At 41.2% G+C, this 23,590-nt stretch overlaps 1 protein-coding gene across 1 annotated transcript in view; it reads right to left on the bottom strand.

Annotated features, from left to right (window-relative positions):
- Positions 1–23,590, bottom strand: part of tex2l (testis expressed 2, like) — a 99,507-nt gene that overhangs the window by 16,950 nt on the left and 58,967 nt on the right. Inside the window, exons 7-10 of the mRNA XM_073060725.1 lie at positions 17,795–17,929; positions 12,926–13,025; positions 11,217–11,349; positions 38–175 (exon numbers count right to left, since the gene is read on the bottom strand). Of these exons, the coding sequence (XP_072916826.1) occupies positions 38–175; positions 11,217–11,349; positions 12,926–13,025; positions 17,795–17,929 (506 nt within the window). The remainder of the gene's footprint in view (positions 1–37; positions 176–11,216; positions 11,350–12,925; positions 13,026–17,794; positions 17,930–23,590) is intronic.

Here is a 23,590-nt window from a genome sequence, read left to right as displayed (position 1 = left end):
ATTATTTGAAAGGAGTTCCATGATAAAGACAATTTACCCCTCCACGCCAGGTGGACCTAATTTGTCAACAGCGGTTCCTTGCAGCTCTGCTGTAGGTACTTCCTCTTCGTCTGAAGAACCGGCACTCGAAGATTCTTCATCGCTGTCTGTCAGTATCAAGCTCCGAGGCTTTGATCTTCACGAAGGAAGAAGTGAATGTTACTGGAAAACGTTAGCAAAAAGACAAAGACGCCACCAAAAAGAAACGGAGTCTTCAGCACAAAATTTATTAGTATCTGTCACACTCGGTATTTTCTCTGGTTCCCACTTGAAGTATCTATCATCAAATAAACTCAATTTGAAAGAATGAGTTCTGACTGCGTGAGATGTCCTCATTAACTGGCTCCCTCGAGCTTTCTGCTGCCTACATATGCTCAGCATAGCTTAACTCGTTTTTCCTGTATTGATAACTCAGCAAGCTGAGCTTCTAGAGATCACAGAGGAATGCTGAGGAAGAGTAGGAAGGTTTGAGATCTGAGAATATGTCTATTCATCAAAGCTGCTTTGGAGGACCAATACAGAAAAGAAAAGGCACAGTCTCTTTCTGTGCTCCGTAATTTTCATCTAGATTTTCACTGTGAAGGACCAGCCATAGGCTGTCCAGTCATTTTTAAACTGATTAAAAAGTGAGACAAAGATGAAAACTGAAATGGAAACAAAGTTACATGAAAAGTGGACAGAAAGCACTTTGAGGCTGATGCTAAAACGTTACTTAGGTTCCTTTCAAATAAGTTTAACTGCTTTAGGAGTTCAATGGTAATAAGACATGAAGACATAGGAGCAGAATTAGGCAGCATGGCCCATCGTGTCTGCTCCACCATTCCATCATGGCTGTTTAATTTTCCTTCTCAACCCCATTCTCCTGCCTTCCCTCTGTACCTTTGACACCCTGACTAAACAAGAACCTATCAAACTCCATTTTAGATGTACTCAATGACTTTACCTCCACAGCCATCTGTGGCAATGAATTCCAAAGATTCACCACCCTTTGACTAAAGAAACTCCTTCTCCTCTCTGATCTAAATCTATGTCCCTCTATTTTGAGGCTGTGCCTTCTGGTCATGGACTCACCCACTACAGGAAACATCCTCTCCACATCTAGGCCTTAATATATTCAAAATGCTGGTGAAACACAGCAGGCCAGGCAGCACCTATAAGGAGGAGCACGGTTGACGTTTCGGGCCGAGACCCTTTGTCAGGACCTGGACCTAGCAGGTACAGGCTCCATCTGCTAACTTGGCCACAATGCCATCAATTCCATCATCCAAATCATTGACAAACAACATAAAAAGATGTGTGGTCCTAATACCAATCCCTTCAGCACATCATTATCACCGACGGCAACCAGAATAGGCCCACTTCTTTCCAACTCTTCGTCTTCTGCCCATCAGCCAGTCTTCTATCCATGCTAGTATCTTTCCTGTAGTATCATGGTTCTTAAGCAGCCTCATGTGCAGCACCTTGTCAAAGGTCTTCTGATAATCCAAGGAAACAACACACACTGACTCTCCTTTGTAATTCCTGCCTGTTACTTCCTCAAAGAATTCCAACAGATTTTTCTGACAAGATTTCCCTTTAAGGAAACATTGCTGACTTCGGCCTACTTTATCATGAGCCTCCAAGTACCCCAAAACTTCATCCTTAATAATGGACTCCAACATCTTCCCAAGCATTCCAGAATCTAGTAATTCTTGAAAGATCACTACTAATGCTTCCACAATCTCTTCAGCTACCTCTTTCCATGAAAACTGATGCAAAATACTTAATGCGTTTGTCTGCCACTTCTTTGCCTGCCCCATTACTACTTCTCTAGTATATTTTCCAGTGGTCCAGTGTCCACTCTTGTCTCTCTTTTACTCTATATATCTGAAAAAAAAATTTGTTATCCTCTTTTACATTCTTGGCTAGCTTACCTTCATATTTCATTTTTTCTCTCATCACGGTTTTTTAAGTTGCCTTTTGTTGGTCTTTAAAAGCTTCCCAATCCTCTAAATTCCCACTAATCTTTGCTATATTATATGCCTTCTCTTTTGCTTTTATGCTGTCTTTGACTTACCTTGTCAGCCATGGTTGCATCATTCATCCTTTAGAGTGCTTCCTCTTTGGGATGTATATATCCTGTGCCCTCCGATTTGCACTAGAAACTCCAGCTATCGCTGCTCTGCTGTCATCCCTGCTAGTGTCCCCTTCCAGTCAACTTTGGCTAACTCCTCTCTCATGCCTTTGTAATTCCCTTTACTCCACTGTAATACTGATATGTCTGACTTTACCTTCTCCCTCTCAAACTGCAGGGTGAATTCTATCATATTATGATCACTGTCTCCTAAGAGTTCTTTTACCTTAGCTCCCTGATCAAATCTGGCTCATTACATAACATCCGATCCAAAATTAACCTTTTCCCTAGTGGGTCTGACCACAAGCTGCTCTAAAAAACCATCTCATAGGCATTCTACAAATTTCCTCTATTGAGATCCAACCAGACTTTCCCAGTCTATCTGTATTTTGAAATCCCTCATGACTATCGTAACATTTACCTTATTACATGCCTTTTCTATTTTTGTTGTAATTTATATCCCACATCCTGGCTACCTTTCGGGGGCTTGTATATAACTCCATTAGAGTCTTTTTATCCTTGCCATTTCTTAATTCTACACACAAGGATTCTACAACTTCCGATATCACCACTTTCTAAGGATTTGACTTCATTTTCTACCAACAGAAGCACCCCATCCCTTCTGCCTACCTGCCTGTCCTTTCAATACAAGGTGTATCCTTGGATGTTAAGCTCCCAACTATGATCTTCTTTCAGCCACGTCTCAGTGATGCCCACAATGTTATAGTCTCCAATCTCTAATTGCACTACAAGATCATCTACCTTATTCCACATACTATGTGAATTTAAATATAACACTTTTAGTCCTGTATTCATCACCTTTTTCGATTTTGCCCCCATGCTACTCTTCAACTCCTTCCAATGACTGCAGTTTTACCCTATCATCTGTCTGTCCTTTCTCACAGTTCCACTACACACTGCATTGACTTGTATACTGACTGCCCCATCTTCTGCCCTATCACTCCAGTTCCCACCTCCCTGCCAAATTAATTTAAACCCTTCCCAACAGCTCTAGCGAGCATGCCCGCAAAGATGTTGGACCCCCATGGGTTCAGAGAAATTCATGAAAATTATACACTGTATGATTTTTGACTCCATGATTTTTCAAACGATATTATGTAATTCAAGACTAAAATTACAGTTAAAATCCAGAAATCTACACTCAGTGGCCACTTTATTAGGTACACCTGTACATCTGCTCCTTAATGCAAATATCTATTCAGCCAATCATATGCCAGCAACTCAAAGCATAAAAGCATGCAACAATGGTCAAGAGTTTCAGTTATTGCTCCGACAAAACATCAAAAGAGTGAAGAAATGTGATCTGAGTGATTTTGACCATGGAATGGTTGTTGGTGCCAGATGGGGTTGCTTGCGTGTGTCAGAAACTGCTGATCTGGGATGTTCATGCACAACAATCTCTAGAGTTTATAGAGAATGGTGCAAAAAAAAATCCAGTGAACAGCAGTTCTGTGGGAAAAATTGCTTTGTTATTGAGAGAGGTCAGAGGAGAATAGTCAGATTGATTCAATCTGACAGGAAGGCGATAGTAACTCAAATTACTATGCGTTACAACAGTGGAGTACAGAAGAACATCTCTGAATGCATAACATGTTGAATCTTAAAATGGACAGGATACATCAGCAGAAGACCACGAACCTATAGTCGGTGCCAAATTTATTAGGTGCAGGAGATCACTGTGTGTCTGTTTACGTAAAACCAATAGCTTATCCAGTCCGAAAAATGTTGCTGATTTATTATCCAGAATCCTAATTATCTCATCAGATTGACATTCTGAGATGTTGCCAACTAGACATGCAGTACCAGGAACCTTTGGCTTGATGAACACAATTTACTGTCTGTTTATTTGGCAAGACTCCCAGAGGTAACCTAGAAAACCTCTCAACAGATGCAATGTCTCGAAAGATCAGAGATGTCAAATTTGATGCATAAGAAAGCATGGAATAAAACTGATAATCAACCAGAAATTCAAGCAAACTCAAAAACCAGTGCAGGAAGGAAGTTGAGGAGGGGCCAAACTTGGCAATTAATTGCACGGGCATCACATTATGAACAGAGGACTTAGGCCTCTTTCATTAGTGGGTTAGAAGGAAGGTGGCAGTGGTTGGAAATGAGCATAATGGTAAGCAGCCCTTGGGAAGACTGGGTTAATTTGGAAGGTTAGGTCTCGGAGATCAACAACACTCAGGGAGAAGTGTGGGTGATTTGGTATTTGGGTGTTTAGTAATCAGCTGTACTCAGAGAGGGTGGGTGATTAAAGGTTGGAGGGGAGGGATTAGTGATTGGTAGTCTTTGGGAAGGGTGAATGATTTGGAGAGTAAGGATTGTGATCATCAGCACACTAGAGCAGGTGGGAAAGGTTGAATAAATTAGCACCGATACATTGAATTGTGGGACTTGATAAGGGACAACTATTGGTTCACTTTACTTTTTGTAGTTGGAATGATTTGACATTACAAACAGATTGCAGAAGGCTCTAAGAATAGACTGGTGAGCCTGATAATAGACAATAGACAATAGGTGCAGAAGTAGACCATTCGGCCCTTCGAGCCTGCACCGCTATTTTGAGATCATGGCTGATCAATTCCTATCAATACCCAGTTCCTGCCTTGTCCCCATATCCCTTGATTCCCCTATCCATAAGATACCTATCTAGCTCCTTCTTGAAAGCATCCAGAGAATTGGCCTCCACTACCTTCCGAGGCAGTGCATTCCAGACCCCCACAACTCTCTGGGAGAAGAAGTTTTTCCTTAACTCTGTCCTAAATAACCTACCCCTTATTCTCAAACCATGCCCTCTGTGTCATTAGTGGGTAAACAATTTGAAGGTATTCTAATAGACTGGATATATGAGTATTTAGTTACACAGGGACTGATTAGGGGTAGTTGACATGGCTTTGTGTGGGGTAGATCATGTCTAACCAATCTTATAGACTTTTTCAAGGAGGTTTACAAAAATGTTGATGAAAGAAAGGCAGTGGATGTTGTCTACATGGACTTTAGCAAGGTCTTTGAAAAGATTCCACATGGGAGGTTGGTCAAAAAGGTTCAATCGCTTGGCATTCACGATGAGGTAGTAAATAGGAATCAACATTTGCTTCATGGGAGAAGCTAGAGTGGTAGAGGGCTATCTCTCTGACAGGAATCAGTGCTGACACTGTTGTTGTTTGTCACCTGTATCAATGATCTGAATGATAATGTAGAAACTGGATCTGCAAATTTGCAAAGGCACCAAGATTGGGGTGTAGTGAACAATGAAGAATGCTACAAAGCTTGCAGTGGGATCTGGACCAGCTGGAAATATGGGGCTGGAAAATGGCAGATAGAATTTAATGCAGGGAAGTGTGATGTGTTGCACTTTGGGAGGACAAACCAGGGTAGAGTGAATGGTAGAGCACTTAAGAGTGCGGTAGAACAGAGGGATCTGGCAATACAGATCCATAATTCCTTGAAAGTGGCATTACAGGTAGATTGGGTTGCAAAGAAAGCTTTTGGCATATTGGATTTCATAAATCAAAGTATTGAGTACAGTAATGGGATGCTATGTTGAAGTTGTATAAGAGGTTAGTGAGGCCTAATTTGGAGAATTGTGAATGGTTCTGGTCACCTACCTGTAGGAAAGATATCAGTAAGATTGAAAGAGTGCAGAAAAAATTTACAAAGATGTTGTTAGGACTTGACGACCTGACTTATAGGGAAAGGTTGAATAGGTTAGGACTTCATTCTCTGGAGCATAGAAGAATTAGGAAAGATTTGCGAGAGGTATACAAAATAATGAGTATAGATAGGACGAATGCAAGCAGGCTCTTTCATTGAGGTTGGGTGAGAGTAGAACTAGAAGTCATAACACCATAAGATATAGGAGCTGAAGTAGGCCATTTGGCCCATCAAGTCTGCTCCACCATTCAATCATGGGCTGATCCAATTCTTCCAGTCATCCCCACTCCCCTGCCTTCTCCCCATACCATTTGATGCCCTGGCTAATCAAAAATCTATCTATCTCTGCCTTAAATGCACCCAATGACTTGGCCTTCACAGCTGTTCATGGCAACAAATTCCACAGATTTACCACCCTCTGACTAAAGTAATTTCTCAGCATCTCTGTTCTAAATGGACGTCCTTCAATCCTGAAATTGTGCCCTCTTGTCCTAGACTCCCCTATGATAGGAAATAATTTTGCTATATCTAATCTGTTCAGGCCTTTTAACATTCAGAATGTTTCTATGAGCTCCCCCACCTCATTCTCTTGAACTCCAGGGAATACAGCCCAAGAGCTGCCAGACGTTCCTCATACGGTAACCCTTTCATTCCTGGAATAATTCTCATGAATCTTCTCTGAACTCTCTCCAATGTCAGTATATCCTTTCTAAAATAAAGACCCCAAAACTGCACACAATACTCCAAGTGTGGTCTGACGAGTGCCTTATAGAGCCTCAAATCACATCCCTGCTCTTATATTCTATACCACTAGAAATAAATGCCAACATTGCATCCGCCTTCTTCACCACCGACTCAACCTGGAGGTTAATCATTAACGTACATCGTAAAGAGCAGCGGTCCCAACACCGACCCCTGTAGAACTCCACTGGTAACTGGCAGCCAACCAGAAGAGGATCATTCTGGATGTTCTGTATCATAAAGGTGAAAGGTGAAACATAGGGGGAACATGAGGGGGACCTTCTTCACACAGATGGAGGTGAGAGTGTGGGACGAGCTGCCAATGGAAGTGGTGGATGCAAGTTTGATTTCAACACTTAAGAAAAGTTTGGATTTAGTACATGGTTGGGAGGAGCACGGTCCAGGTTCAGGGTGAGGAACAAAGATGGAAGATAGAACAGTCCAGCACAGGGGCATGGCCTTCCGCCCACAATGTTTTGCTGAACCAGCTAAAAAGTACATTTTTAAAAAACAGAATAGTAGTTGAGGTCAAACTAGTGCCTGTTTCTGTGATGTGGTTCTCTAAGTCTCTATGGCTCTAATTATTTGTCCTGAAATCTCCTGACCTCTGTAAATCAATTCATATCATAAATGATATACGTGGTGAACCAATGAGCCGTCACAACAAAGTAAAATGTCTCTTTTGGGTGTGGAGCAAATGTCAGGGCTCCAGTTCTTATTAAATCAGAATTTTCTTTAAACGCCACAGAGGCTGTAAAGTCAGCTGAGCAGCTTTTCTGAATCGCAACGCCAAACGTTGACGAATGCAGAAGGGGCTCAATTGGCTCAGCTTGGAGAATGACCTGAATAAAGAAAATGGGTACTGGTTCAGAATCAGGCCTTCTCACTTAATCTGCAGTGTTTTAATCAACCCACAGTATTAACACAGTGTGCAATCCCCATGAAATGGGTTGCACGGCAGATTTTAGTTGAAATGCTGGAAAGCTTCAGCATTATATGGTGTCACAGGTAAACTGGCTGAGCCAGATAATATACAAAGATATTCTCTTGGCCAACAGTGTTACATTTACAGATAACAAATTCTCAGATTGGCAAGAAGACGTGTTCAACCTTTTACATCATAACAATCTACACTTTCACGTGTTATTTCCTTGGCAATACCACTGAAGAAGGTTTGTTGTGCATTTGTAGGACTTCTTGCATTACTCAGTCCATCAAAGGAATAAGAATTGAGAAACATTTACAACTTTAAATTTGGACTGGGAGAGCACAAAATCCTTGGTCCTAAAAATTCAAAAGCTGCAGATCCAAACAAGATTCCGTCTTGATGCATAACGGCTTGCTGTGGCAACCACTCTGTTTGTGACTGCAAGAAACTGCAGAGAAATGTGGAGGCAGCTCAGCACACCACAGGAGCCAGCCTCCCCTCTGCGGACTCTGTCTATTCTTCTCGCAGTGCCGGTTATGCAGCCAGCGCACCTACCGCAGACATTCTCTCTTCTCCCCTCTCCCCTCAGGGAGGTGATACAAAAGCCCAAAACTACATGCCACCAGGCTCAAGGACAGCTTCTGTCCCACTGGAATGGACCTCTTGTATGATATGAAGGACTCCTGGCCTTGCAACATACCTCGTTATTATCTTGCACCTTATCGTTTACCGGAGTAGGAAAACTCTGATTTTAAGCCTCCACTGCCTTGCGGACATACCCACCCATGGGAGAGGCTTCGGGAGTAAACCCTGAGGAAGAAATCCGGAGCCGGGGTCCCTAAGGCAGTTTGATGTTGTTTACAACTTCACTCTGGCAACCTCTGCAACGGCACTGGTGTCAAGCTGTATCGTTGTTTGCCCTTCCCTTGGACTACATCAGTGACGTGGAGAGGGGGAACCGGCTGCACCCCGGAGAGGGCATAGACCACCAGAGGCACAAGCCCATGATCCCCTGGGATTGACGGCTGCCTACTATTGTTTACCTGCACTGTACTTTTTCAGTAGCTTTTGCACTTCATACTGCATTGCTATTTTATTTAACCTTATTTTAGCTCAAAGTACTGTGCAATGGTTTTATCTGTATAAATAATATGAAAGACATGCTTTTCATTGTATCTTTGAGCATGTGACAATAATAAATCCACACCAGTTCTGATATCAAAAGTGGATTAAGCTCTAAGAGTTGAGAAATGCCCAGTCAAAATCTCTGTAGGTCTTTCTCCTGGGCTACTAGGAGTTACTATGAGGTATTCAGAAGACCATAAGACATGCTTTAGGTGCATAATTAGGCCAGCTGGCCCATCGAGTCTGCTCCACCATTCTATCATGTCTGATGTATAATTCCTCTCAACCCCATTCTTCTGCCTTCTCCCTAAAACCTCTGAAGCCTTTACTAATTAAGAACCTATCAACCTTAGCTTTAAATATACCCAATGACTTGGCCATTGGGTCATCATGGCTGGCTACGATCCAGAGGATGGTAGTCAGGGAGGTCTTAGGCTCCACCCACTTCTGATAGATGTTCCAATCACTGTAGAGCACAGCATAGCAGGATCTTTGTCTGGTCCTGGTAGAGCGGACTGGGCATGCAGGAACTTCCAACTTAGGAAGGCTCTCTTCCTTCCTCTTTATCTGTTAGCCATGTTCGGAACGTGTTGAGAATCTGGCCCTAATGAAATTTCTGACTTAAAAGCACGACATCCTGATTCCATCCTAACGTAGCCTTTTTGATGGATTCCTATGAGTTACTGACAGTAGGAGATGGGGATCTTTTGGGGGAGGATCTGTGGGCAAATGTCAGGAGCCCAATTCTCCACTCACCTGGCACCCACACCAGTATGTCTGATTCTTCATCAATCACACAGCACCATGTTCTAAGATAAGCTTCATCAGGACCAGCTAAGTAAATAGTAGCAGCCAAAGGACTAGCTTTCCATTAGAATACTTGTGTATGTGTATATGTGACCACACCTGTACATTTGTGAGTGACTAAGATGTTCATCGTTCTTGAATGTAATTGGTCTTACAAAAATAACTGCTTGACTGTGTGTGTACATAGACAGAATTGAGTAGATGCATAATACAAGGCCAGAAAAGTACAGCAGTCTCTGGTCGAGGGCTCATCTGAACAGAGAGATCATGGTTTAAACCACAGACCATAAAATCCTCAAGGGTGCATTTTAAAATCTGCATGCATGTTAATTTTGTTATTTTAAGGAAGTTTTGTTTTGGTGACTGAGGAAATGCAAAAGGCAATCTGCACAGCTGAATTGAGAACTCTGTGAACAGGAGAAAGCTTACTGGCCAGGATATTCTCTCCTTTGGAATGAGAAGCCTGACAGAGAAAACAGAAAGAAAGAAAATAGGAGCAGGAGAAGGACATCGAGCCTGCTCCCCTATGTACTGTGATCATGACTGAACATTATCCTCAATGCCAGATTCTTGCCCTCTTCCCACATCCTTGATGTCTTGGTGTCCAGAATCTTATCAATCTTCCTTACTTTTTTTTCCAGCAACTTGGTCTCTGCAATGTAGTGAATTCCACTGGTTCACTATTCTTCAAGTGAAGAAGTTCCTCCACTTTGGTCCCAAATCTTTTGCCTTGTAACCTGAGTCTTAGATCTATGCAACCCAGTTACCTCTCTACATCTAGGTTGCGCAGCCTTGTCAGGATTTTGCCAGTTTCAAGCAACACCCACTCTTGGATACAAGGCACTTGCTTGACTTGAACTCTTACCTACTGATCTGCAGAAAGAACACAACCTTCCCCACTCATCTATCATGCTTTTGCAACAAATTACTAAGTCTACTCTAACTTCTGATCCTGCCCACTAACTTCCAGCCTTAATCTCCATGATTAATGATCCTCGAAAATTGCAGGTAGGTTTTTAGTTAGCTTGAAATTTGTAGCTAATTATTTGGCCTGACGTGTATCTTTGAATCCCCAAGTGTGACTCCTTGGGGATGCTCTCCTACGTAGAACCCCAAATGAAAATTCTTGCATGTGCAAAAGTTGTTCAGAAGCATACAACACCTCAGGCCTTGGATGTTACCGAATATAATATTCATGGGTCCTTGCAAACAGTCTGATTAATGAACCTTTTCTACCAATTTCTATGTAAATGGTGCAGAAACGTTTCCAACCTTGTCAATGAATTGGAGAGAAATACTCCTACCATATGGAACATAATTATTTTGTTGGAATTTAGTGCAATAAGTTTACAGTACATGAAGGGGGAGTTGCTTCATGTAGGATATAGGATGTTAATAGGCCACTGTCTATCTGCTTTGAATTTAATCTTGAACTATCTGCACAGGGAGAAACATAGCCAGAGGCTGACAAGTAGCAGTGCCTCCTAATGAGATTGGAGATGTTTTAAAATTTGTGTTTTGAGATCAGAGAGTTATTTGTATGGCCAGCATTTATTGTCCATCCCTAACTCTCCTTGAGAATATTATGGTGAGTCACCTTCTCGAAATGCTGCAGTCCTACAAGTGAAAGTCCTCTCACAGTATAAAAAATCAGATTTCAGATACAGTATCAGGTAAAATCTGTGGTGTGTATACTTTCCTAACATCAATATAAGAATACAGGTTCTTGCATTAACTAATCAGAAAAAAAAATTAGCACTGAAATATTGAAAAGTGTTCACTTGCCTCTCTGTTTTTGTGTCAACCAGATTCATCCCTTCTGGGACCAATTCTTTCCCCAACTTACACAGATTCATCTTGGTTTCCAGTGTCATCTGTAATGCTCCATGGTATGCAATTTCCAAGTCTACCCAGAGCCCTGTGAAAGGACAGAGACACTATCACACTATCATCTCACATTATTAAAAATAATGAGTTTTCTACTAGATTGGAGCTTTAAGTTTATATTCTTTGAATTAGAAACTCATGCCCCGGTTGAAATATCTTCCCGGACATTTTATCACATGACCTGCCTTCAGTGGCCTGATCCGTCAATGGCTATCAGATGTCCACTCTCAAAGAACGTCACCTTCTCAAATTAGTTAGAAAGAGAACAGACTCCATTACTTGTATTGTATGATTATTCCTTGATGGAAAAGTCTATTTAGGCTGCATCTGGAGTGTTGCATTCATTTCTGGAGGCTTTAGAGAGGGTGTAGAAGAGACTTCTGTCTGGATTAGAGGGCATTCTTTACACAGAGTGGTGGGTGCCTAGGGTGGAGGTGGAGTCAAATACAATAAAGGTATTCAAACAGCTCTTGGATAGGTACAATTCTATATTCTATGTTCTGAGGTAAATAAAATTTCTTCCTTTCGTAACTGCTAAACAAAAAGAATAAACAAAGTAGAAAGAGTTGTACATTTTTAAAAAATGTCATTTCATCAGTATCCAGCAGATCAATCATTAGTTCCTGGAGACTCTGGGTTAGTTCTGGAAAATTGATAATGTTATCTGGAATGTTAGTCTAAGGATCATTGAAATGAATGGATTCCTGATGTACATTTATAACTGTTATTCTATCTCCTTTTCTTAAAGAATAAGCAACTATAAATTTTGAGTATTTTTCTTGTCATTGTAATGATATTACTTTTTCCAGGTGGCTTGGGCTGGTTGTTGGGTTTGGCAAGAATTTTCTGCCCATTCATCTGATTTTCAAGCTACTGATACTGTTGAAATGAAAACCATACACCAACAGGGAACTCACTTCTCAGATTACCACCCATATGGTGAAGACTTTAACAAAATGCTCCCACCATTCATTATACATGCATACACTCTCCAGCAGAGGTCGCTGTTTTCAATCTGGAAATGGAAATATTGAGGTGATTTGCCTCCCCCACACCACCACAGATCCTAACTATACTAGTTCCACAGAGGCTAATTTAAATCCCTTTATTAGTGTTATGCCTGAGATCGATTAAGTAGAAGAACTGCAAAGATCAAATGAGTTTCATCACCTTGGTAATACATTGATGACTAACAGCTGGAGAATTCCATGGTTCATTAGCAGAGTCGTCAATAAGCATTCTGTGATATTGCAAGCAGAAAGCACAACTCTTTGTTTGCTACAGACGGTGCATAGCTAATCTTTACCCTCAGCTAAAATATTAAGTATATCGATCATAATTAATAACTCTGAACACTAGGAAAAAGAAGTAAAGGACTTCATTCCCACATGGACACCCAGAATTTAATCAATTGGACATACTGTTGCCGCAAGCTTCAATGTCCTTTCCTTTTCAAGGCTATAAAAAGGATGTCATCTTAAAGGAAAAGGATCAATAAATCAATTTTATTTCTAGATAAAATTGGTATTCCAATTATTAAAGTTCTTGACGGTGAGAAGCAACTTTGTTCTATGGCAGGAAATACTGAGCATTTCAAACCTACTTACCCCTTTGATTGATTGATGGGCTGGAAGTGCGGATGATTACAGGTAACAACGTTCCCAAGTCCAAGTCAGTGAGAGTAAGTTCATTCATAAAATATGGCAGCTAATGAAAGATATAAAATTAAACTGCTTAATGACTTTTAATGGCTTTTTAAGTGACATTAGACCTAATTTTGGCCCGTAGTCACTGAGATTTTAAGTTTATTATCAAAGACTATACATTTTCTAACAACTTTAGCATGGTAAAATACCCTGAGCTGTCTCATAAGATAATTATCACAAGAGCTACATGAGAAAATAGGACAGGTAACCAAAATCTTGGTCAATGTATTAGGTTTTAAGTGGAATTTCAAAAGCAAAGTAGATGAAGGGAGGTTTAGGGAGGAAATTTTAAAGTCTTGGGGTTGACATCCAAAGACAAGTCCTTCACATTTAACCCATGAGGTCAGACTATAAATTTGACTCATAGGCACCTGTTTTTCTATGTGCAAATCACATATAAAAGCCAGTGGTTGTTTTAGGTAGAAGTTTTGACACTGGGAATTTGAACAATATATCTCCAGGCTCAATTCACCTCAACATGATTTACATTCTTCAGGAGTTATTCCCCTGCCTTATTGATGGAAACTGGATCATTAACAGGCAACCTACAACTTTTGTTTATAACTCTGCAGTGCCAACTACAAGATGTGAATGAAAGACTGCTGGCTGGCGTATCAACAGGTCTCTGTCTCTCTGTGTGCCTTTCTGAGCTTTCATGGTTGAGTATACTTGTTACAATCTGACTGAAGTTTACCGATTCTATTGCAGGTTTCCAAAATCATGCACTGCACAAATATGCTGAATAAAGATCCCGTGCTTTACAGTGGAATTGGACTCAATGTTTGAGGACAAATGTGGACGGGTTGGGGTGGCCACACAACTGGTGCTATGCCTTCATTCTCTCTCGTGTTCTGCTTGACCTCATGGTGCCGCTTAACCTTGGCTGCACTGTGGCTGCCTTGGAAAGTGTTCTTTTTCTTCATGGCCTGTTTCCTTGATTCACAATTGTAAAAGTATGGCAGCAATAATCTCTATCTGCATTTGCGGGAAATTTTGCAGGCTGCATTGTATTGCAGCAATCAGAGTGAAAAGTACCCTCCTGAATTTTGACTATAACCTTTCCTAATTTTGTGATTTTTCAGGTGGTAGGGGCACTCTGAATTGGCCATTAGTGGTACACACAGAAGATACTTCCTGAGTCAAATGGGGGTGAACTCCATTTTGTAGTTCATTATCTGTATGACAAGAAATAAAATGGCATCCATAGGTGAGACCATGAATAGATTTGAACACAAAAATCCGAAGGTTAGATTTGAAGAGAAGCATTACCGATTAAAGTATGAAGGGAAAGGAATTGTAAGTACAGGGTATTATCAAAATATCATACAGTGGCATTGAACAGTGGGAAGTAGATCTTCTCTGTTGCAGGACTGAAGAGAATGCAGATATGTTCTCTGAAGTAATAGGGACATTTAATCGAGTGGATCCAATCTCTCTGGCATCTAAATTACTGCAGCTGATTTGAGTGGCTTGATTGCAAACACAAACTGGAGTGTGCACAGAATAATGAGCATCTAGGAATGATTACAGGTCATCTGTTTCATTTAAGGATTCAGACAAAGCAATAACCTGTGGAATGAGAGTTTGACTGTTTTATAGAACATTCTGAATCTCCAATAGGGTCAAATCACTCATCTCCTACTGTTTTTTCTGACAGCAACATATTGTATGTCATGACAGCTAGAATACATTGCACTTAATGTAGATGAAGTGGACGGTACCTTCTGATGATGGAATACGGACTGGGACAAAAAAAAAGAACATTTACTGACCATCTCTGGAAAATAAATTTTAAAAACATAACTTTGGTCTGATCCCACTAAGGACATTCCCTCTGCTTGCTTCATCTTCTCCTCTCTGCAAGTTAAATTATACTTATTTCTTACTTGTTTGGTTCTGATAAAAGGTCCTTGACTCTTTTTCTCTCTGTTTTGATGCCCTGACTTGTAGTGTGGTCCCAACAGACTGTTATATATTTAAATAGTGTCTTGCACAACCACAGGACAGGAGAGTCTAGTGCTCTTTTTGGAGTTGGTTTCAAAATTGATCAGGAAGCTTCCTGTGTTTGAATGATCTATCTCACTCTCTCTCTCTCACTCACTCTCTCTCACATTCACTCTCTCTCTCACTCACTCTTTCTCACACTCTCTCTCTCTCATTCTCACTCCTGTCAGAGAATGGCGTCGGTGCAAGGTTCTATCAACAAGGTTTGTGGATTGTGGAGTCTAAATTCTGGTCTTTTTGGTGGCTCATTTTTTTGCTAGAATGTGCAATTTTCAAGTGGGGCAGGCTGCAGATAAGCTGAGCTGAACTGAATATGCCTTTTGATTTTGTGTTTTATATTCCGTGCTTTCATTTGTCTTTTTTGGTACATGGGGGTGGGGGGGGGGGGTGGGAAGGATTGACTTTTTTCTCTCTTTGAACGGGTTCCATGGTTTCTCTTTGCTTTGTGTCTGTATGTGGGGAGGATGAACCTCGGAGCTGCATGCTACGTACATTCTTTGGTAATGAATGTACTTTGAATCCTTTGAATTAGCACAGAAGTCTGGATTGTGCTGACGCGTGCACTGCAGCCAGCCAGTGTTTCACCATGGATCTGCAACCTTGTCTTTGATGCAATCTAGCTCGTTTCCTTACAAGAGAAAACGCATTTCTTGTGGTAACACACTAATGAACTGTTGGATCTTTCCTGTCCATAACCACAGTCAATTTTTCTCTCCATTAGGGACAGACACTTAGTGGTTGCATATGGAATCTTCCTGGATTGAGCTGAAAATCCTGAAATATTCACTATTTGCTCAGATATAAAGGGTGAACTTATTTTAATCTGCTGCAAAACTTTTGAGAATCAAATGCAGGAATGGGCTTTCACTCCATTTATGCCCTTCATGATTTTAAACACTTCTATAAGGTCACCCCTCAGTCTCCTACACTCCAAGGAATAAAATCCTAGACTGCCCAGACTCTGGCCCTCGAGTCTTTGTAACATTCTCCTAAATCTTCATTGCACTCTTTTTAGCTCAATAGTGTCAATCCTAGAAGAGAGTAACCAAAACTGTACACGATACATGCTGTACATAGTGGCACTTCAGTGAAGGACATCACTGACCATCAAATGCTTTATTACATCCTGACATCTTAGAACAGAGACAAGTGAAAATCTGCAGATGCTGGAAGTCCAAAGCAACACATAAAGTCCAAAGAGAATAGCATATTTTCCTCTGGCTGCACATTTAGATGAGGGAGCTCATTTGCCTAGTGCCCAGACTTGGGGTTATGACTGATAGTCTTAACATCTTTCCAGTGTGACAGTACTACAGCTCTAGAAGTGGGTTCCATGTCACTATTCGAAATGGAACAACACTCAAAGAAAAAGAAAACTCCTGCTGAGTTCCTCCAGCATTTTGTGTGTGTTGCTTTGGATTTCCAGCATCTGCAGATTTTCACTTGTCTCTGTTTTAAGATGTCAGGATGTAATAAAGCATTTGATGGTCAGTGAGGTCCTTCACTGAAGTGCCACTATGTACAGCATGTATCGTGTACAGTTTTGGTTACTCTCTTCTAGGATTGACACTATTGAGCTAAAAAGAGTGCAATGAAGATTTAGGAGAATGTTACAAAGACTCGAGGGCCAGAGTCTGGGCAGTCTAGGATTTTATTCCTTAGAGTGTAGGAGACTGAGGGGTGACCTTATAGAAGTGTTTAAAATCATGAAGGGCATAAATGGAGTGAATACACACCTTCTTTTTACCAGAGTAGGGAAGTCTAAAGCCAGAGGGCATAGGCTTAATATGAAGGAGGAAAGATTTATAAGGGACTTGAGGGACAACTGCTTCATGCAGAGGGTGATGTATATAAGGACCAAGCGGCAGGAGAAAGGCCAGATGAAGGGTCTACAACCCAAAATGTTTACTATCCATGTCTGGCCATAGATGTTACTTGACCTACTGAGTTCCTCCAGTGTGTTATGGTTGTGCTGGAGGAAGTGGTTGAGATGGGGTAATAACACCATTTAAAAAACACTAGGACAGACAAGGATAAAAGGAAATGGGGCAACACAAGCAAATGGGACTAGCTTAGATGTACATTTTGGTCAGCATGGATGGGTTGGGCCAAAGGGCCTACTTCTGTGCTGGTCCTCAACTCATTATTTATGATGCTGGTTGCTGCTGCATTTAGAGTCACCCAATAACTCCAAATACAGCAGCACACTTATAAGTAATGAGTTGAGGGGCAGATATTCAGTCTTGGATATTGGTTGCAGGATAAATGATGGTAAGTAGCCTCGGGAAGGCTCTCCTGCCCCTTTTTAAAGTAACACAATAGGAAAATTTTAATTGCATCTAACAGAGAAATCATGGGTTTACCATCTAGTCCAAATGGCTTTTCCAACAAAACGGCACTGGTTAGTACTGGAACTGAAATGTCAAGGCAAATTTGAAACCCTATAAATTAACAATAAGTGTTGTCTCTAGGCTATGTCTCACCTTAAGTAGAATGAATGAAACATTTCTTCTGAAAACATTTGTTTTTAATAAAATTATGTTTTTTGTTACACAGAAATATTAATTGTAATGTACAAAAGCATGCAGTGCCAATGCCAAAGGTGATAATTTTTTTCATGACTGCATAAAACAGGAATTATTTCTGCATCCAGCATAGGATCATGCATTATGTTGATGTGAGCACACTTCATACTGACTGTCTTACTGAGCTTTACAGTTACTTCTGATCTACAGGGCAATCATTCTGAAAATTCAGTCAGCTCACCCTGATTTTACTCAACTTCTTCTGAATTTTGTAAGCAACTAGATCCGCCCAGTACTTTTCCCGTAAAAAATCCCAGAAGATCCGTCCAATCAATGCATTTATCCAGGATACTTGGGATTCCCCACAAACTGGCATCTGAGGAGAAAAAGTCACACAGGAGCTAACAGATGGTCATCAGTACGGAAATAAGTTCACGGAGGACAGTGCAATTATTTAGGTACAGCATATAATTGAGAAAACGGGAGGTATGTTGGAATATATTGCAAGCAATGGAGTAAGAAAGTCTTGCTACAACAGTGGAGGAGCTGAACAAACTCACACATGAAATATTATATGTAGTTTTAGGTTTCTTAATTATCAATGAATCAACCTGATTTCAAAGAGGCACTGTGAAGATTCTTTATGTTAACTACTGGGTAAGGTGGTTCTCTAGTAAGGAAAGATTGAGTAGAATAGTCCTGATTTCTCAAGAGTTCAGAAAAATGGGAGGTGATCTGTTGAAAAATATGAGACTTTGGGAACCACAAACAGGGTAAAGTATCTTTCCCCTCGTGGGAAGAGTCAAAAATTAAGCAACTTATTCTTAGGATAAGGGATCACCCACTCTTGTCTCTAGTTTTTTTTAATTTTGACATTCAAATATTTAACCTGGGCAGGAAGATAGAGTGCAGAGTCTTTGACTGATCATAAATGCTTGCCAATGAAGCAAAAAGAAAATGGACACATCCTACAGTATCTCCCCAGATCGTCTCGTTGATCTTCCTGTTCAGGTGCAGAGGAATAACAGGATCAATGATGACATTTATGCAAAGTAAAAGGGCATTGAGCAGCCCGTCTTTACTACCTGTTACTGGTTTTTGATCTACACACTTGTAGATTAAAACTTTTCTAGCACTCACCAATACACCTTTTAAATACAAAGCGGGCTTCTGCTCACTACAGTTTCAATTGACCACTAAATAATTTCTTAATTAAATTTGTCAATTATCTTTGGATCCTGTGGATTTTAATTTTACTGATTATTTGGCAAGGAAACACCTTCTCAAACACTTTGCTAACATCGATGTTGACTATATCAAATGCCCTTCTGTCATTAACCCTCTTTGTTATCTGCTTTAAAATATAATAAAATCATTTAGTTTCAACCTTCCCAAAGAAATCCATGTTGATTATTCTTGCTTAATATGGTGCTTCCCCTAATGCTGATTTGGGCTTCTTCAATGTTAGGCTAACTGGCCTGTATTACATGGTCTGCCTCTTTCTCCTTCCTTTAAACATTATTATCACATTAACCATCCTCCAGTCTCAGATACCCGTCCTCCGACCAAAGGATGTGACGATCAATCCTTTGGTCGGTGCAAGAGTGTTGCAAAGGTGCAAGAGTGTTGCATTGCTCCATTCTTAGAGATGGTCAACGTAGCTCAAAGAATCTGGGAAAATATGTGCAGGACTACCAAAAGGCAAATTATATCAAGGGTGCTCAGTGATATGAGCTCATTTCAGGTTCTGAGAACACCTAAGTGGGCCAAGGTCTCATTCACATTTCAGCATGACTTTAAAGAGGCCGTGTAATCTGCTGTACAACTGGCTGGCAGAACAAGTGCCTTCCAATCACATTATTATGGGCTGTGCAGCAGGCCAAGCATCTGGTTGCACAGCCACAAGCACCAAGCAACACATTATCTCTCCCAAAGGAAATTAAGTTTCAAGTTCAGCAGTTCAGCTAATACTTAATTTAATACATGGCTTCTAACACCATCAGGTGATTCATATCCATTTATTTTTATCTTCTAAGGCAAACATGGGAGCAAATATTTCAATTATTTATGATTTAAAAACATACAGGCAAAAAATGTTTTCATTGATCTCTGAACACTTACTACAACATTTTTGTTAAATTTTACTTGGATCAATATTGTATATTTTTACATAATTTTGCTATCTATGATAAAAACAAAGCTTTCTACTTAAAGCTGTAAGCAGCAGTGTCCCTTCTCCCGTATTTCTCTACTTGTGGGTTGTCCTATCTTTGCTTGGCTCTTATTCTTTGCCTTGCACCTGTACAAATTTTGCTCCTGTACTATTTCAGAAATAGCACCTTTCCCAATGGAGAAATATATGGAAACACTGAAGTGAAAACTGTACCTTACCATAAACACAAGAAATTCTTCAGCATGAACTGTTGGCCATTTGTTCATCTCCATGATGCTGCCTGACCTGCTGAGTTCCTCCAGCATTTTGTGGGTAGTACTTTACTATGGCTGAGATGAAGGTTTTAATCTTCACCTGTTGAAACTGGATAATTGTAGTTCCTGTACCAGTATCTCCTCAATCATTCATTTTGGTGTTGCAACATAAATTAGGAAATGTGTCAGTTAAACTGGATTTAATACAAAATTAAATGTACTCCTAAAATTTGTTAATGCTCTTAGGTAGAATTTGGCAACGTTGACTAAATCTGCTCCACTGAGTTTTTTAATGTTAATAATTTAATTTATAAATATTATCAGAAATTCAGTAGAGTTGGAGAAAAAAATTACGTTGTCCAACATAATGGAAATGCACTTTCAACTCTATTATGCCAAACAAACCTACCTAACAACTGAAATTATTCTTTATTTTCGGATAATGGCACTACTGTGCTGGCAGGAAATTGGACAGCAACTCCTGACTCCTGATGAAAATGGTGACAATGCAGGACTGTGTGAAGCCTTCAGCACCCCTGCAGGTGGAACAGAGGCACAACCCACTTGTACCAGAATGGGAAGCTCTTTATGAACCCTGACAGGCTTCCTCTTCACATCAACAGCAACGTGTTCTTCTCTGACCACCGCCTCCTTTCTTCCAGTCACCTACAGGAGGACTAGTAGGCAAGTAGGGGGATATGGAAGTTGAATGTCAAGGTGCTGACCCCAGAGAACACCGAAGAATTAAAGAGGGATTGGAAACCGCAAAGCCTCTCTTTGACTCTCCAATGAGTGGGAAGCAACCAAGGAGAAATCAAGAGGTTCTTCATCCTCAGAGGTGTTCAAAAAGCAAGATAAATTCAGATGGAACTATGCCAACTCCAGATTAACTTGAGCAACTTCACCCCCTGGAGTTAATGAGGGTGGATGTGAGAGCGAAACCCAGGAATGAAGAGCCTGCAAGCCATGCTCTTTCCTCTAACGTCATCATCAGATCTCATGTCTACATTGTGGAGCAGAATGGGATGTGCCAAAAGGTTCACAGTGGAGCTCATGATCCACAACCTTAAGTCAGTAAGATCCTCACATTGAGGACCTGAAGACCTTTTTATGCTGGTCTGTATGACAGAAAGGCTACAAACAACACAGCCTCCTGGAACTTCCTGTCCTCTATCACCGATGTACGTGTTACACAATAACAAGTGGGAGAATCTGGACCTGTCACTGATCCTGGAGGACCTGATTGGCTCCATCTGTTCCCTTGGTACAAATAAGACCCCTGGAGCAATGGCTTACCAGCAGAATTATTACTGGCTCTATGGGACTGCGCTGGCCTAGACTTCCTTGAAGTGTACAACACTATGCTTCTGGGCTGGCAGTATGTCAGACTCATTACCCTTCATTACCCTTCTCAACATGAAGAAGGAGGCTAGGGAGGACATCAGGAGTTGGAGACAAATTTTACTGTTGAATATGGACTATAAGATCTTGTCAAGGCAATTGCCAATGGGGTCATCTGCTCTGGGACAGATGACCGACCCAGACTAAATCTCTGATACCCTTGTACTGTTAAGGGATACCATTACCTACAGGGCAGAGGGGTGGATGTCTGCCTGGACAGGTTGGACCAGGAGAGGGCTTTTGATAGGATATCACACACATACATGATGAATGCGCTCTTCAAGATGGGTACTGGGGAGGCAGTCAGAATCCAACTGTTCTACACAGATGTCTGTAGTGCAATCCAAATTAATGGGTAGGAGACAAGTACTTTCCCCAACAAGTCTAGAATCAGGCAGGGTTGTCCACTTCCCCTGAGCTTGTTTGTGTACGGCATAGAACCCTTTGCTGAATCCATCAGGAGGGAGGACAGCATACGAGGGGGTGACGTTGTTAGGCTGTGAAGGCACCCAAGTCAAAACCTTCCTGCACATGGATGATGTTGCAAGATACACAGCCAGTTCACAGATTTATCAGTATCTGCAACCAGTTTGATTTGGCATTGGGGCCAGAGTCAATGGCATGAAAGCAATGCTCTTTGGTAGCTGGTCTGACTGATCCAACATCCTCTTCATCATCAGGCCTGACTACTTGAGGGTGTTGGAGATATGACTCGGAGGGGGTGAGGTGCATAACGAGAATTGGCTGGAGTGGATTGGGAAGGTCAAACACAAACTAGGTCTATGGAATTGGCATTCTCTGTGAATAACTGTGAACAATTTGGTTATCAGGCATGATATGCTCTTCGGTCTGCTGTACTAGGTACAGGTGAGGCCTGTTCCTCTGTCCTCTGCCTCAGTAATCACCTCGGTCGTTTTTCAGTAAAAGGGTACTTGACATTGCCCTCAACCTGATGACTGCCTTTGAGTGTGGCTGTATCAGGTGGTGTTTGGAACCAAAGTATGTGGGAACTAAGTTTTATGACATGCTAATGTTCTGCTTGTCCCTGGTGTTGTGAAAGACAGGCCTGGCCCTGGTACTGTGCAGCATGCCTGTCAGCTGGATGTTGTTGCACTGCTTGTCCTTTGTGGAAGAGTACTTCCAACTAAACACCTTTGACCACAGGCCCATCAGGCAGTGGTCAATGTGGACCCTGCAGACACTGTGGGACAAGGACACTATGGATACAGTAGGTGGTTCCCTGAGCAAATGGTACAAACCTCTGGCAGAATGCCTCATCGCCAAACCTGCCCAACAAGCACCAATACCTTGCTAGGCTGGTGGTAAAAGGGACCCTCACAGTCCGATCTTACCTACGCAGACAAGGAGTCATCCCCAACAAATGTTTTGGGCGAGTGAGGAAGATTTGGTCACCCACCCCTTTGCATAGTGTGAATTTGCAAATAAGGTGTGGAGAGATACGCAACGGCCCATGTCCTGGGTCATCCAGCAATTGCTTTACAAGGGAATCTCCAAATTTGTGCTGTTCCAAGGGACACACACTGAGACAGATATCAATTGTTGATGAAGGGCCATTAACTCATTGACAGACACCCACTGGTCTGCCAGAAACTTGTTGGCCTTCCAGCACAGTGAGTTGTCTGTAAGGAAATGCTGAAGACTGGCAGCTGCAGGTGTACATGCCTTGGCATGCTTTGAAAGTCAATGGTAAGTCTCTGCCAGAAAGAACCAGAATCTAGGCTCCTTCTGTTCCCTCACATGGAGGGATGATGCCGGGCAGGGAAGGCTAACACCTCACTACTAAATGTAATGACCCTGAACATAAAAGTTCTTTGCACTGTTTCATTCCTTTCTAAATATTTTTTATTATGAATAAAGTCTATTTTTGAAATAAAAGAATACAGTCTTTCAGATTTGCTTACTCTCAGAATTACGAAGGGTGTTGTAAGTCAGACTATAACTTACACAGGATTTTAAAACTGAAGTGAAGCTGAGTCAAAATAATAGGTGTAAACTATTTCACTGGAGGTGTTTTTAAGTGCCAAAATTCTGTAAATGCAAATTAGTGAAACAGCAAGCTGCTTCATATTATTGTTTCCTAAATAAGGTAAAACCTTATAACTTGAAAAAGGGCAAGCAATAGTTGCTGATAATAACACAATCCTTTGAAGAATTTACATGACAAGTATTACAAAATACGATGCACTGG

This window comes from Hemitrygon akajei, chromosome 11 (assembly GCF_048418815.1).
Source record: "Hemitrygon akajei chromosome 11, sHemAka1.3, whole genome shotgun sequence".
Taxonomy (NCBI): domain Eukaryota; kingdom Metazoa; phylum Chordata; class Chondrichthyes; order Myliobatiformes; family Dasyatidae; genus Hemitrygon; species Hemitrygon akajei.
The sequence above is the reverse complement of the archived record's forward strand: the minus strand, read 5'-3'. Positions and strand labels throughout refer to the sequence as shown.